Below are 14,128 nucleotides of genomic sequence, written 5' to 3'. Positions count from 1 at the left end.
GGGGCGAGCCAGAACAAAGGAGAGACAGAAAATGTGGAGAAAGGCGGCGCTGTGGGGAGAGGCTCGGCTATGGCTACAGCTGGTCTCTTGAGCATCAAAATGGAACCAAGAGAAGAGAAATGGACATGCCCAGTCCATATAATCTCCTTCATATTCATATTGAGGGCCTGGGCATTACTGTGGCTCTGTTAAAGCTTCTCATCTGGGTCTTTGGCAGAAGCCAGTAAATTTGTGTTTTGTGGCTGCACTGGGACGTGTTGAATTAAAGCAAACAGCAGGTGGACGCAGTGAACAAAACAGAGTATCTTCTCCCAGACTGGCCAGTTAGTATTAAAAGGTTTCCATCTGTATTCTGAGACTGAACCAGCACAGTGGAGACTGGCAAAGCCAAGATGTAAATCCTAGCACTACTGAAGCATGAAGACATGTTCGAGGGCCTTGGCTATGAGCCACTGCAGGAGTGACAGCGTGAAACCAGCCCAGCCAAGCTTCGCGGGGGTGTGGTGGGTGGGGGCTGCTGGACAGGGGCTCTTCCGAGTGCCACATCTGCACGGGTCGACAGGCACCCCGTGAAGCTCCCTCATTCAGACGTGCAACCATGGAAAGGGGTTCCCATGGAAACACACATGCCTGTCAAAGTATTTGGAGGCAGTGAGGAGAGGGTTAGCAGCTAATGGTACGCAACTGATTGCAACACAATTAAGGCCTGGTCTGGTATAAACAGGCTGCTGCATAAAGGAAGTCAGCCTCATGTGATAAATCATCTTCAAACAAAGGAAACTGAAGGACGGCTGTATAGTCTGCAGTACAAAAGTTAGATGCAGAAAGAAAGAAAACAAGTACTGATAAAAAAAAGTAAGATAAACAGATTTTTCTCTTTGGAATAGAAAAAATTTCTTAAGTTTTGTTTTTTTGGGGAGGAAGACAAGGAGCAGGACGCTCTTTCACATGCAGTGAAAACATTCTGAAACCACAGGCAAATTGGGATTCCAGTTTGTCTGAAATTTGTCTGGAAGAAGATGGATGACAATTCAATGTGGTGGCAGACCCCGATGGTGGAGAGTGGTTGTGGTCATGTGGGCTGCTTTGGTGGCCCCTTTTCAGACCCAACTCGACTGATTTTTGAAACGTGTGAGCTAGCTGGGCTTCCTCCGTTCATCTGCCGCCACTATCCCGACAAACTGACCTTCTGCAGTGCTCGCATTCAACCATGACAAAGACCCCATAAAGAGGAGACCCCACAGGCTAGAGCCCAAACCGGATTCCTCCAGTCCCACATTTCTGACTCCCAGTCTGCCATTTTAAGGGATGGTTGAGAAGGCAACTAAAACAGACCCATCTTTCCCACTATTGTTTTTCCTTTTGGGCAAACAGTGGCAGTCCAGTGCTTGGAAGACAAGAAGATAGTGTACTTTTGAAAGTAAAAAAAAAAAAAATTAAATATTAAGTAATGGCTCTGTGAGGCAGAACCAAACCAGCAACCATTCATCTGCCATGGGGGAGGTAGCTGCAAGAAGTTTTTAAGTGTCCAAGCTGGCCATTACATCAGCAGATACGTATGCCTCATAATTCTATGTTCTGAAGGCAGATATAGGAAAGAACTCCAATTCAGCAGGAATGTGGCATTCAATTCTGACTCCACACTCAAGCTAAGAGAACCCATTTGCATAGCGTACTGTCTGAAATCTTTTGGCAAAAGAGGAAAACGCTGGGAAGCTAATCATCTTCCAAAGCACCAAGGATGCTGCTGTCATTTAGCAGCAACACACTGGACTGGATTCCCATGCCGCAGACTCCTTGACGTGGCGTGGCCTCCTGTGCTGAGGTTTGACGTTAGTTAAAGGGGTTGGCAGGCGCTAAACTTTTTGAACTTTTGTGACAGAGCCTATGAATCATACCAGCACTCCTAACAAAGTTTCTTCTCCTCCATTTATGCTCAGGCTCCATATCCATCTTAAACCTGCACATGCCCTTTGAGTGCACACAAACAAGGTATATATTCTGTAATGAGTGTAGATTTTAATTGTGCATCTATGTGTCAACACAGGTTGAAGTACAACTGTGAGTCATCTTGGGGGAAATAATTCAGATTCTTAATTCAGAGGGAAAGATGACCAGCAGCTTTAACAAAGCTCGAGCAGCACAATGTGCAGAATGAGCGGCATAGAAGTGCAGTGCAGATAACGGGTCTGTAGTTAGTTAGTGTGCCAATAACAGATACAATGATGTTCACTCATGGACATGGAAATGGTCACAAAATAATGGCAGTTTGAGTTAGAGCACATCTGGGTCAGGGCCCATTTCATAGCTACTTATTTGACAGCGTGTTTCTTGGATTGTGCGAGAAGCCACATGAGCCAATACAGACTATGTGAAGCTAATTTAAAGCAGACACACACCTCTGTTCACAGCATGCTTCATGCCACGGTGAGGATGGAGGGTCACTCACAGGTTCTGGGGGGGTTAGAAGGCTCAAGGTGGTTGCTAAGACTATCATTTATGCACAAGACACTCTCTCAGGCAATGCATGCAGCCAAAGTGTAGGTACAGGTGTGGAGGCAAACATAGCCAGGGCAGCATGCCTGTGTGATCAGTCAAATGAAAAAAATAACAGAAATACCCCAACAACTAATCCCCCAAAACCCCCCGGGGGTTCCAGCCCTTGCTGTTCTCTGGCACACACTGCTTTGGCAGGGGGGAAACTGTCACAAAAGTCAGGGAAACAGCAGAGTGCTCGTTCAGCAGAGCAGAGCTGAACATACACTTTTGACCTGCATATCATTTTCTAAAACATTTACTTTCTTCTTTATTTGCTGTATCCGCCCCTCAAATGGAACAACATTCCAGTATCTAAAAGCTAAAACTAAACTGTTCTCTATAGCTAGCTCCTCTTATGTAGTACAAGCAAACTCCTTTGATTATAAAACCTAACAATGTGAGCAAACCCAGACAAACATGCGAACCACTGTCACAGAGCTGGCGGACACAAGCACACTGTTGAAGCGCAGCAAGAAGGTGTTGCCATACTATAATACCCTTGAACAAGGTACTTAACCCAAACTGCTCTAGTAAAGTGTCCGGCTGTCTAAATGGGCAAAATTATTGGACAAGTACCTTTGGATGAAAGCCTTGATAAAGAGACGAGAAAGTAACCATAATCATTTTATTCAGGGTGGTGCTGATTGTAAGTGGTTTGGCTAGCAAGCGGCACAAGGCAATCTCCCCCGCCACTGCCTCCTCCCCTACACTCAGGAGTGAAGGCCACTGGAGTGAAAGGAGACCCTATCTGCTCTTCCCATTCCTCGAAGAAACCTCACAGCTGTCACAGTGGTGTGGCACTGTTGTGACGTGCTGCTTGTCAAGCCCCTTTCGAGAAAGGCCATTCGAGAAAGCGAGAGGAAATTTTTCTCGGAGAGTCAGAGAAAAGTGACAGAAAAGATGTGCTGCAATGTTTCGTACACAAGGTGTAAACTTTCAACTGATCTTGTTTAAAGGGTGTTCGGAGACACAGTTGCATAGAAAGTACGCCTTTTAACATGATGCCACTACTGATATTCCCTTGGTGGGCTGAAGTTCCAGCCATAATGGACTCCAGTTCTGCTAGAGCCACAAGGGAGTGACATCACTGCTACACCGTACACCCAGCTCAATGTCACACAGATCTCTGCTTTCACAGGGGGGCAAAGGGAGTCTGGAAAGTGCCCCACCCCACAGGACAATGCCCAGGCCCTGCAACCTACAGAGCATGAATATACTCCTCTGGAATCCCAGCAAACACACTTAGGTAGAGGCTGCTGTGGCAGCAGGAATGAACAGGAACAAAGACCATGGATGCGTTTTCAAGCTCCCACTTTGTACTAAACCAGGTGAACTTTACAATCACAGTCCCCCCGAAAAACATTTTGCATAACTGGTATTAAACTGTAGAATGGGGAACATAAATGGGGTCGTGTGTGAATTTGACTGCAAAGAGAAGACATATTCTTATTGTCTGACATACACTAAAAATAAAGCTGGCTTTGAAATGATACAGGTGCTAATTTATAGCCTCCACTGCAATTTCTGAGATGAAAATAACTTTGTCATGATAGACCTCCACTAGGAAAAACGTATCAATTATTGCTTCCAGAACCAAAGAAAGAAGCTTGTGGTTTATTTCTTTAGCAGCTAGACAAATTGTTAAGAAATGCAAACGTCCATTTTTAATTTAAATTTGGGTTTGGCAAGGAAAACAGTTGAAGTGGTTTGAAATTAAGAAAAGCATTGCAGTCCTTTCTTAACAAGGAGCATGTTTCCAAAGTGCCAACCTTTAGCTGCGGTGAAGAAAAGACTTGGAAGCTGGTACAGAGCCCTCAAAGGGCCTTGGCGACAGTGATCGCAACAGCAGCCCTCATCGCTGCTCTCTTGCTCCTTTGTTCACCCAGACAGATGAGGACCTGAATCAAACATATTGATCATAAAGCTACTTTGTAACGACTAAATGCTCAGTAACCCAAAAGCAGCCCTTGGTACCTTACCTTGTAAAACATATTACAATGTACGGCATTCAGATTTTCAAAGGGTCCATTTCTTAGGTTGTGTACTGAAACCGGGACATGCTGTTAACAGTGACACATATCTAGCAGTCCCTGCATCTGCTGCAATGCCCTTGAACTGTTATACCACCTGCTGGCCATATATAAGAGAATTTGCAAAGTATGCCATCATACTGCAAGCTGAGCTACAAAAATGGATGAAAGCATTAACAGAAATGTGGGATTATTGTTCAAATTTATCTAGCATTCTGCCTGAAGAAAGAGGGGAGTTTCCCATGTCTGACCTTTGTGCCCTGGACCAAAAAGAAGAAAAAAAAAAAAAAGCAGTGTCATCAGACAAAAGTGAGCACACAGAAGCACTCAGTTCTGGCAGCGTAGCTTTTGACAAGCATGAATACAAAGAGGGAAGTAGCAGAGCTGGAGCAGTGGGCAAGGAGTGAGTTCAAGGGCATGGCGCCTGGGGTGGGAGTGGGTGTGGTGGGGGAAGCAGGCCAGGTGGAGAGATGCACAGGCAGACATAAGGATGGAGCACTTGGACAATAAAAGGACTCATGCAAGCATTCTCTGGTCATATCAGGCAGGAATGGGCTGTGAGAAGCATTGCAATAGCACAAGTGGGGTGAAAGGGTGCACTACTGGACTGTTGGGGCAGAGGCTGCGTCCCCGCAGGACAGGGGTGTGGGAGGAGGGTGGGAGGGACCCGCGGTGCCCAGTCGGCTCCAGTCCACGCAGGGCCTGGCGTAGGAGGGGAATAAAGTGAAAAGGACCAACCTTCCCGCTGATCTGAGAGGTGAGTTTGGGTTTGATTGTTTTGATGGCAGAGTGCGATGGTGATGGAAGGAGTTAAATAATAATAGCAAAAAATAATAAAACAAAGAAAGAAAAAGAGGAAGAAGACAAGGAGAAACACAGAGAGAGTAAAACAGGCCAATCTTCCGCTTATCCACAAAAGAGAGTGAGAATATGTGATGGAAACAACAGCACAGGACATTGATTTACAAGCCACAATTGGACACACACACATGCACACGCACACACACACTCGCCCTCTCTTGCTCGTGCAGGCGTCTCACGCACGGCAACGACTTCCCCTGAATAAAGATGGCCATGGACAATCGGTGCACGCTGACACCTCTACTTCATTATACACAGTACAGACACTGTCCAAATTTATTCTGTGCACCGACTCCTTGAGAGCGAAGCCACTGAACAGGTTTGAGGCTGGATATGAATTCAAATGGGCCAAATGAATTAGTCATTCATTTCACTGTGCACTCAAAACGGTCTTACCCCACATTCCTGACACAGTCTGTAGCATGCACGTGTTCCCATGGAGGGAAACAATGCATCTCTTTTCACAGGCGGCCCACACTGAAGCTAAACATGAGATATACTTATGCTGGGCTGAGACCACAAAAGAAGAAATATAAAAAATAAACAGGGCAAGATGAAAAAGGCCATGCAAGATACATATTTATCAAGGGGTTTCGAAGCTCATTAAATAACATGATATTCTAACAGATGAGCAATGAATTTCATTACTGCTTTAATATTTAGCCAAATACACACACACACACACACACACTTACATACACACATGCTCCCACACATATATACAAGCAATGGTATAGCATGAGCTACCCAAACCCCCACATCATCTTTTCAGAAACACCTGTGATGAGATACATGAAAAACATGAGTGAGTGCAGACAATGGACTCCTTTTCATTGGATAAGGATAAGCATTTGACAAATGAACGTTCACATATACAGTCAGTATACATGCCTTGGACGGGCCCATAAGATGGGCTCAAAAAAAGCAAGGAACACAACAAACAGCTTTTCAAAACACCGAAAAAGCAAAAAAGGACAGTGAGATGGTGAGTGTGAGAGAGAGAGAGAGAGAGAGAGAGAGAGAGAGAACGAGAGAGAGACAAGTGGACCTTGAATGAAGACACCCCCCATCCCCTTGCCCCACTGCTCTTGGCCACACATGAAGACACGAATGCTTTTAGTGCAGAAGCCTAACAGCACTGGTGATACACACACCTGGAGGAAGAGACAGGCACTGACAGGAACACACACAGACAGACGAGCACAAGACACACAGACAGCGCGACATACTCAGAGAGGAGGCAGGACCCTGGGAGCTCCACGTTTACAATGCTGTTGGAGTTTAACATGCTTTAGTTGTGAGAAATGTTATTATGAAACAGCAGGACAATGGACCCCAGCCCAACACCCAGGTTAGTTTTGAATGAGGGTTACTTGAACTCTTGATACATTAATCATCATCTGAAAAATGGAAACGCTAAGATAGATACAGAAATATCTACAAAGAGTTCTAAGCTAATATCAAGCTAAAAATAACAGAGTTGAAGCATTATAACCATATAATAGATCGTTGTGAGTTCTCAAAGGCAATTGTCCATCACATCTCCTTCATGAGTCACTGCTCATTTCTTTCATATGTAACTGAAAGCAAACAAAAAGCGGAGGCAAATTTTAGCCCTTGCCATTTAAAAAAAAAAAAAAAAAAAAAAAAAAACGCAAAGCATCCGGTGTGTGTCATTGAACAAGAACATCAGGGAGAACACAAGTCTGCTGCAACAGACCTGAACAGAAGAAACAAAACGGAAGCCGTGTCCATCGGATTCCTGCTAAAGACAACTTGTACCAAATGATGTTTGCAGCTACCTTTGGGAGCTCCCTTCATGACTTGCTTTCATTTTCAACTACATCTGTATTGAACAAGCTCAATCTGCAGTATCAACAAAGAAATAAAGAAAGACTTCACTTTATTATTGAAGTGGACTGGCGCCCCATCCAAGGTCTACCCTGCCTCATACCTCTGTTTCTGGGATGGGCTCCGCAACATGGCCACCCTGCACTGGACAAGCAGCAACTGATGATGGCTGTAGTGAAGGAGTTGATTTCATTAAGTAATCTCAGGGGCAGCAGGTAAGCTGTGTAGCAGTAACAGACACAGACTTGTCTCCTGAAGGCTGCTGGTAAAACTCTACTCCCTGCTGCTGACCCACAAGTAGGGTACTATTACGGTAAAAAATTTACTAGAGCAGCGTGGCATACGTAACATGGCATCGATTTAAATTCTGTTTAGAGCATTTTAAGAAGCACAAGAGAGCCCCTGGGGCAACTGCTCCTGCAAAGAGACAATCCTTCAATGTTCCTTCTTCCTATCATAGCCAAACTGCGTGACTTCGCAGACAGTACTTTGTCCATTTTCAGCTACAGTATTACAGTACAGTTCCTGAATTAGTAACCCTTCTTCAGGCCTATTTTCTGCTCACCAACAGCCATCTCATGTCTCTTCATTTTATAATCTAACAGTTTAGGGAACAATATACTTCTGTTTGGTCATTTCTGGGCGTAGAGGTGCCTCCAGAAACTTGTTCTGTTTCTGTAGAAAGAAATTCAGTCACCATAACAGTGTTTTTTTTTGTTTTGTTTTTTTTTTTTTTTAAATTGTTTACACTGGCAGGTGGTATCATTAATTGTAATTCCAATCTCACTGGGCGGATGAGCACTCCCGTGTTTCCAGCATTGCCTGACAACATGTGAGTAGCACCACACGCTAGCTGGAGGCTTTCTTGTTGGACGGGCTTCTTCTGCTGAGCTGCCGTCACCTTTAAGGGTGAAAAAACTGCGGAGTCGACACCCCTTAAAACAACAATGTGCCTGCTTTTGGATGAATGTGATGTTCTTGTTATTTGAACGGATCAAAGGAGGAATAATAGGAGCTATTTGGAGTGTCTCCAAAAGCTACGTTCATGTTTATGGATTCAGTATGATGATTATGAAATACAGAAAACAAACTGTTTCATAACTTGATAAAAGTAAAAAATTAAATGCTCTGCCTGCATTATTGAAATAATAATAATAAAAAAGTAAGTTGGCACAAACTGTGTAAGCGTCGAGACAAGTGCACAGTTACTGGCCCACGAGAGAGAGATGGCTTGTCCGGCAGTGCTGCTTTGGGGCGGGGCCAAAGGAGGGTACTGCGGCAGAGCACCCCGTGAGCCCACCATCTGTCCCATGTTTCGGTCACATCCTGGTCCACTGCAGCTCTACTGCAGGATGGGACAGCACGCCGTGAGGCCTCCCACTAGCACATCGCCCTGGATCTCAAAGTGGAGTGTTTATATCAGGGAGCATACGGGAAATTCTGGACTTCACACATGCACAAGGTGTGGGGAACAGGAAAGGTTTACATCACTTTCTCTCACTCACAGCCATGTTCTGTCTGCTGTGAATGCTACAGTATTCTAAATGAAATTCTCTCCCTGCCTTAACACAGAAGTAAAAAACACCCCAACATTCATCTTTGTAGCCACTTTCTGAAGAAAGCATAAGGGAAAACTATTTTAACCGTTATCTTTATAATGCAATACCTAGCTGTATGATGAAGCACATTAGGAATAATAATATACTACTGACATTTCTCATTATGGCTCCCTGTGACAGTCTTGGATTTCATCAGATAAATGGTATTGTCCTTAACCATAACCTCAGAACACTATTACTCACAGCACGTATTCGCCTGAGCACCTTCATATTGATCTGAGCAAACGTATATCTCTTTTTGAGCTCCTGATGGCTTGCACACTATTATATTTCGTGGTGACCTCTGCTTCTACAGAGGATTTCTTGCCATCATTATAAAACTTACGAAACAACGACACTCGTTTTATAAAAATATTTTGTGTACTTTTTCAAGGGCTGAAACATTCACTCAGATACAATGAATGTGTTTCCCTAAAATATGCTGTCGTTTATAGAGCCATTACTTAAAAGCACAATTTTGTGTGGTAAAATTGTGCAGAGATGCAGTTAGACTTGTGTTTTGTGATAGAAAACATTGCAATAATCCGGTTTTCTATTTCCATATAATTTGAGATGGGAACGACAGCTGGCAGTATATGCAACATAACTCAGACTTTTCCACAACATGTCATAATTGCCTTTGAGAACATGAAGATTTCAGTTCCCCTGTTCAAGGGAAGCTATGAGATCTTCTCCATAAAGAAAAGGAGAAGGTCAAGATTCAGATGAAGGCTGTGGATATGTTGAGAGAAGATGACTGTTAAAAGTCACTGCAGGCAAAATTCCCCTATTTCACTACCAAGTACAACAAGAAGGACAGCAACACAAACAATAACAGTAAGATTTTGGTGTTTTCTAGCCTACAATCCCAGCCAAGTCTGCAGAACAGACACCATCCTTTGTTTCTTTGCAATGCTGGTGTGGCTTCCACAGTCTAGCCCCAAATTCAGACTCTTGTCCAGAAAAACTCATGCTGGTGGGCTTGTGACGAGCATTGACTGACATGACAACGGCATGGAATCCCAGACGATGTGCACTGAGGGCTGGATTCAATGGGAGATCACAGCAAGAAAAAGAGACGTCTGAACACTGAGGTTCACGTTGACTTTCAAAGGCTAAAAACCGTCTCCATCCTGCTGAGCGACACAGAAGAGTGAGGTTAGTGGTGCAAAATCCCACGGGTGCAATGCTGAAGGGTAAGAAGACGAACGCCTGACCTGGGTGGCAGTTAGAAGTGATGGAGGTGAGGCACCACAGTGAAGCAGTTAGTGACCCAGAACTACCGTGGGGCCGAGTGGGGTGGGATTCTTACCACGCACGTAGAGGTTGGCAGGAGCAGAGTAGCGTGTCCCGGCGCTGTTCGTGGCCACACACTCATACTTTCCCTGGTCGGACTCCTCACTGTTCTCGATCTGCAGCGCTCCTGGCAAATGTGGGGGGCAAGGAGGTAAAAAGAAGGGCATAGTCAGGGATCAGGTTCATTTATGATGACCACACATATCGTGGTCAGATGGCCTGAGTCCTCTAACACACTTTCACACACAAGTTAGGGGGGTACTAAGAACACTAATGAACACTAAGAACAGAAAAAACAAGAGTGTAACCCGTATCCACAGGTGGAGAGAGGCTTTAATAACAACAGTCAATCTCCGGGGCGGTACAATTCTCTAGTACAATTCACAGATCTACACCAAAGGGATCAGTTTAGCAGATGAAGAGTTTGTAGGTATTGCTGTTTATACCGATATCTCTGTGTGCTCATTTGAAATGCAAGGATTCAATAGAACCAGCTTCTTCTGAAGATTTTAGATATATATTCTCTTCCTTAGCACTGTGACATTAAAAAGTCCTAGTGCAACACCGTCCATACCTGCATCTACCAAAACAATTTCAGCAAAACAGAAGTCAAAGTAAACTATTTTAATCATTTATGCATATTGATAGTATATTAATGTGCATACCTGCCACTCATGTCACACTGCAGGAAAAGACCTATGTATGAGTCTTGGCTAGCGGAGGTTCCATGACACAGTTACGAGATGCAGTTAGTGCCCAGTCTTGCATGTGTCATCACTTGGGGTCAGCAAGCACCACAGAGCAACGTACAGATGTGCGGCTCCTGCAATGAATGTGCCTATGGTGGACCCTACACACCTGCCTGTGTACAAGAATTCACTGCCAACCCTCTTCATGCAGAGAAGACCAATGATGAGGTTAGTGATGATGTACAGGCTGTGTTGTGGAGCAGAGTGCTACTGTCTTCTGGAGATAGTAGAGGAAAGTCAAAGGTTTCACATTTGCACAGCTGCAGACCAGCTACGAGGACACATGGGCTACAAAAGAAAGGGGTGGGAGTGTTAAGCTGCCAGATAAACCTGCAGCAAATTGCTAATCAATTCTGTGATTTATATCTCCATGTGCTATTAGCAGCAATGCAGCCTGTATCACTCCATCCACAAGAACTCTGGGTAATTAAAATCAAAGGCTGAAAAATTATATAGTGCAGTATCCAAGTACACACAGGCTTGTTATTCCACCTGAAAGATTAAAATAAAAGATTGGCTCCCAATGAGAACTTCACACAAAGAGGCTTGCAGACCATAATATTTGCAAGGAAAACAAGTGTTGACTTCATTAAATATGGACTTACCTGATTTGATCAAGTGCATCAAATCGATACTTTTTATATACTCATTTTGTAACCTTTTCCTCCATTTCTACTCAACCCATCTATCCTGCTGTGTATTTCCTACAGACGATTCTCAGGTGAAAACTCAATTTTAACACAGTGCAAACAGACGCCGACTTCTCGCTCTAACAGCCAAGCATTACTGTAGAGCAGTAAAATTCAAGACAGACACCATGCAATTTGTAAAAAAAAAAAAAAAAAAAAAAAAAAAAAGGTGAAACACACTTATAAAAAATATATGCAAAAATATATTTCAGGAGTCCAGTGATGCATTATGGGATGAATGGCTCTGTTACGAAAATGTTTGGTACCGACAAATGTGACTCAAAAGAAACAGAAGGTGAGACGACATCCACAATGGCTCTTTTGCAGTGAGGTCGGTGTCACTCAGATCATGGGGATTTCTCAGCCCACACCTGACTGCTTCTTCTCCAGTGCTCCCAACGACAGTGACTGGACACTCTGATCGCTCACTGGGAGGAGATCACATCAAACTGATGCGCTTACCACTACTTGCATCTGCAAAGACAAACGGTAATCTCTTTGCCAGCACCAACAGCACTGTGTAGCGAAACTTCCCCAGTACAGTAAACAGTGAGCTTGCGTTATAATGCAAACACTCATAACTATCATCAAATTCAACATGAAATGACTGCTCTACTGCAGCTAGCAACTTAAAAAAGAAAAAAAATATATCAAGTGTTATGTAACTAACACCATGCTGTTTGTTGCCTGGCATTTTCTCTCAGAGTTAATTGCACAAGGAAAGTAGTCGCTAGCAGTGAACCCTGACACCTCAGGCAATAACAGGAAGCGCTGGACCAAAACGTGGCTCCAAAATGTACTATTTTCCCTCTCACACCGGTTTATACGCAAACTCCCCACCTATGGGCTTGCTACGCTGGGACGTTTCTCCTCTGACCAACCACTCGAGAGGTGCTGACAGACAACTTTCAGCCGACTTGACACCTCAGATTTTCACTTTCCATCAACGTTAAAATGCGGCGAGCTCGGGCATCCCTCTGGAAGCCCAGTGCAAAAGCGCAAGCTGTGGGATTCTGCAGAGGCTTGTGTGAAACACGAAGCAGATTTTCCAGACAATCCATTGCCTTCAGGCAATTCCTGTTAACTGAACCTGGTTCCATGTAAAATAGAAGTGAATATGAAAATTAAGCTGAATCCAGGCAGTCTGAAAGCAGGAGAGCTGCAACTGGCCACGTCTCAGGTGACATTTACACACAGTTCTTACCTCCAGTGATATTAACTGACATACCACATGCACACACATTTTCAGTCTTAAAAGTATGTCAGGGGAAAGCCCAGATTTAGAGAGCCAAGGTTTAGCATTGAGGTAAACCGTTTTTGTTTTTGCAAAAGTGTTGTTTAATAGCCCCTTCAGAAAGTTATGCTTCCATGAAACTTGCACATTGACCTCATCTCTTTCTTATTAATCAGTTTCTTGGTATTTTATTCATTTAACTAAAAACAAGACGCAACAACAATGAAACAGGGCGAGCGCTGAGCAGAAGAGGTGTTAGGGGCCGAGAAAAAGCTGGAGATGGGTACAGGGGGGAGGGGCGGATGGAGTGAGTCGACAATTCAGGGCACTTTTCAGCATTCTTACCTCTGATTGGTGTACCACCTGGTGAGGTAAATTGAATGCAAATAAGATTAGAGAGAAGCGTTAGTAAAAAGAGGAGAGAGAGTGAGATAGTGAAAGAGAAAACAACAAAAGGAAGGAAACCAGAACTGTGTACTTCTAAAATGAGTTTAATATTTTCAGCTTGAGGAGGGAATAGGAAAGACCTGAAAAATAGCAGTGAATAATTATAGAAAGGTGGCACAGCTATAAGTTAGTGCTGCTCCATCAAGATGAAGCGAAGAGTGTGGCCGGCAGACTGGCCATTCACCTGTACGCTGAGCTGGACTCCATACTGGACCTGTGCTCCAGGCCCGGCCCAGCGCAACCCTTTACATGTTGCGAAATGTAAAATATCGTTTCATCATCTTTCCCTTCATCATGTCTGAGTTGACAAAAAGTTGGTGACAATACGTCTGCTTCTTTGCTCCTAGATCGAAATTAACGTATTTATTCAACAAATGATAATAAGCCTAGTTGTTAGTACAGGAAAACAATCTGGCAGAGAGGTTGTGGAGCGCGTTGGTTACCATGCAGATCTGAGATCCGCATACTAAACCAACCACTTGCCACTTGGACGGAGCATAGAGATAGGAAGAAGGGTTAAGAGTAGAAAAGCCTCCTTAAGCTGTCTGTGGTGACCTAGGAGGACAACAGCTTACAAGTGGCTTTTCTGTGGACGCCGAAAGCTCACTTCTCACATTCACAAAAGAGAACTCCCAAAGAAAACCCAAACTCTGCAAAGTCAGCCTCTGTTACACCGAGATTACACAAAGTCCTTCTGGGCAGATTTTACTGTAGATACCATATCATAACTAGTACTCCTGCTCCATTTTAGCAATACTTAGCATCCTTAATTCTGCATAATTCTGCATTGAGCATCAAATGCACTCTGTTATCTGTTGGTTTCTTGGATTTGCTT

General features: G+C 44.0%; 1 protein-coding gene across 6 annotated transcripts in view; it reads right to left on the bottom strand.

The window, feature by feature from the left end:
- LOC108923793 (receptor-type tyrosine-protein phosphatase F) overlaps positions 1–14,128 on the bottom strand; it is a 180,406-nt gene that overhangs the window by 59,626 nt on the left and 106,652 nt on the right. For 5 of the 6 annotated variants that reach the window (XM_029250045.1, XM_018734752.2, XM_018734753.2 and 2 more), the window contains exon 6: positions 10,191–10,301. In XM_029250045.1, coding sequence (XP_029105878.1) covers positions 10,191–10,301 — 111 coding nt within the window. Of the gene's footprint in view, positions 1–10,190; positions 10,302–13,191; positions 13,210–14,128 lie in introns of all 6 variants that reach the window. The other variant, XM_018734751.2, reaches the window with a different exon arrangement.

This window comes from Scleropages formosus, chromosome 3 (assembly GCF_900964775.1).
Source record: "Scleropages formosus chromosome 3, fSclFor1.1, whole genome shotgun sequence".
NCBI classification, from domain to species: Eukaryota; Metazoa; Chordata; class Actinopteri; order Osteoglossiformes; family Osteoglossidae; genus Scleropages; species Scleropages formosus.
This window is presented reverse-complemented; position numbering and strand designations above follow the sequence as displayed.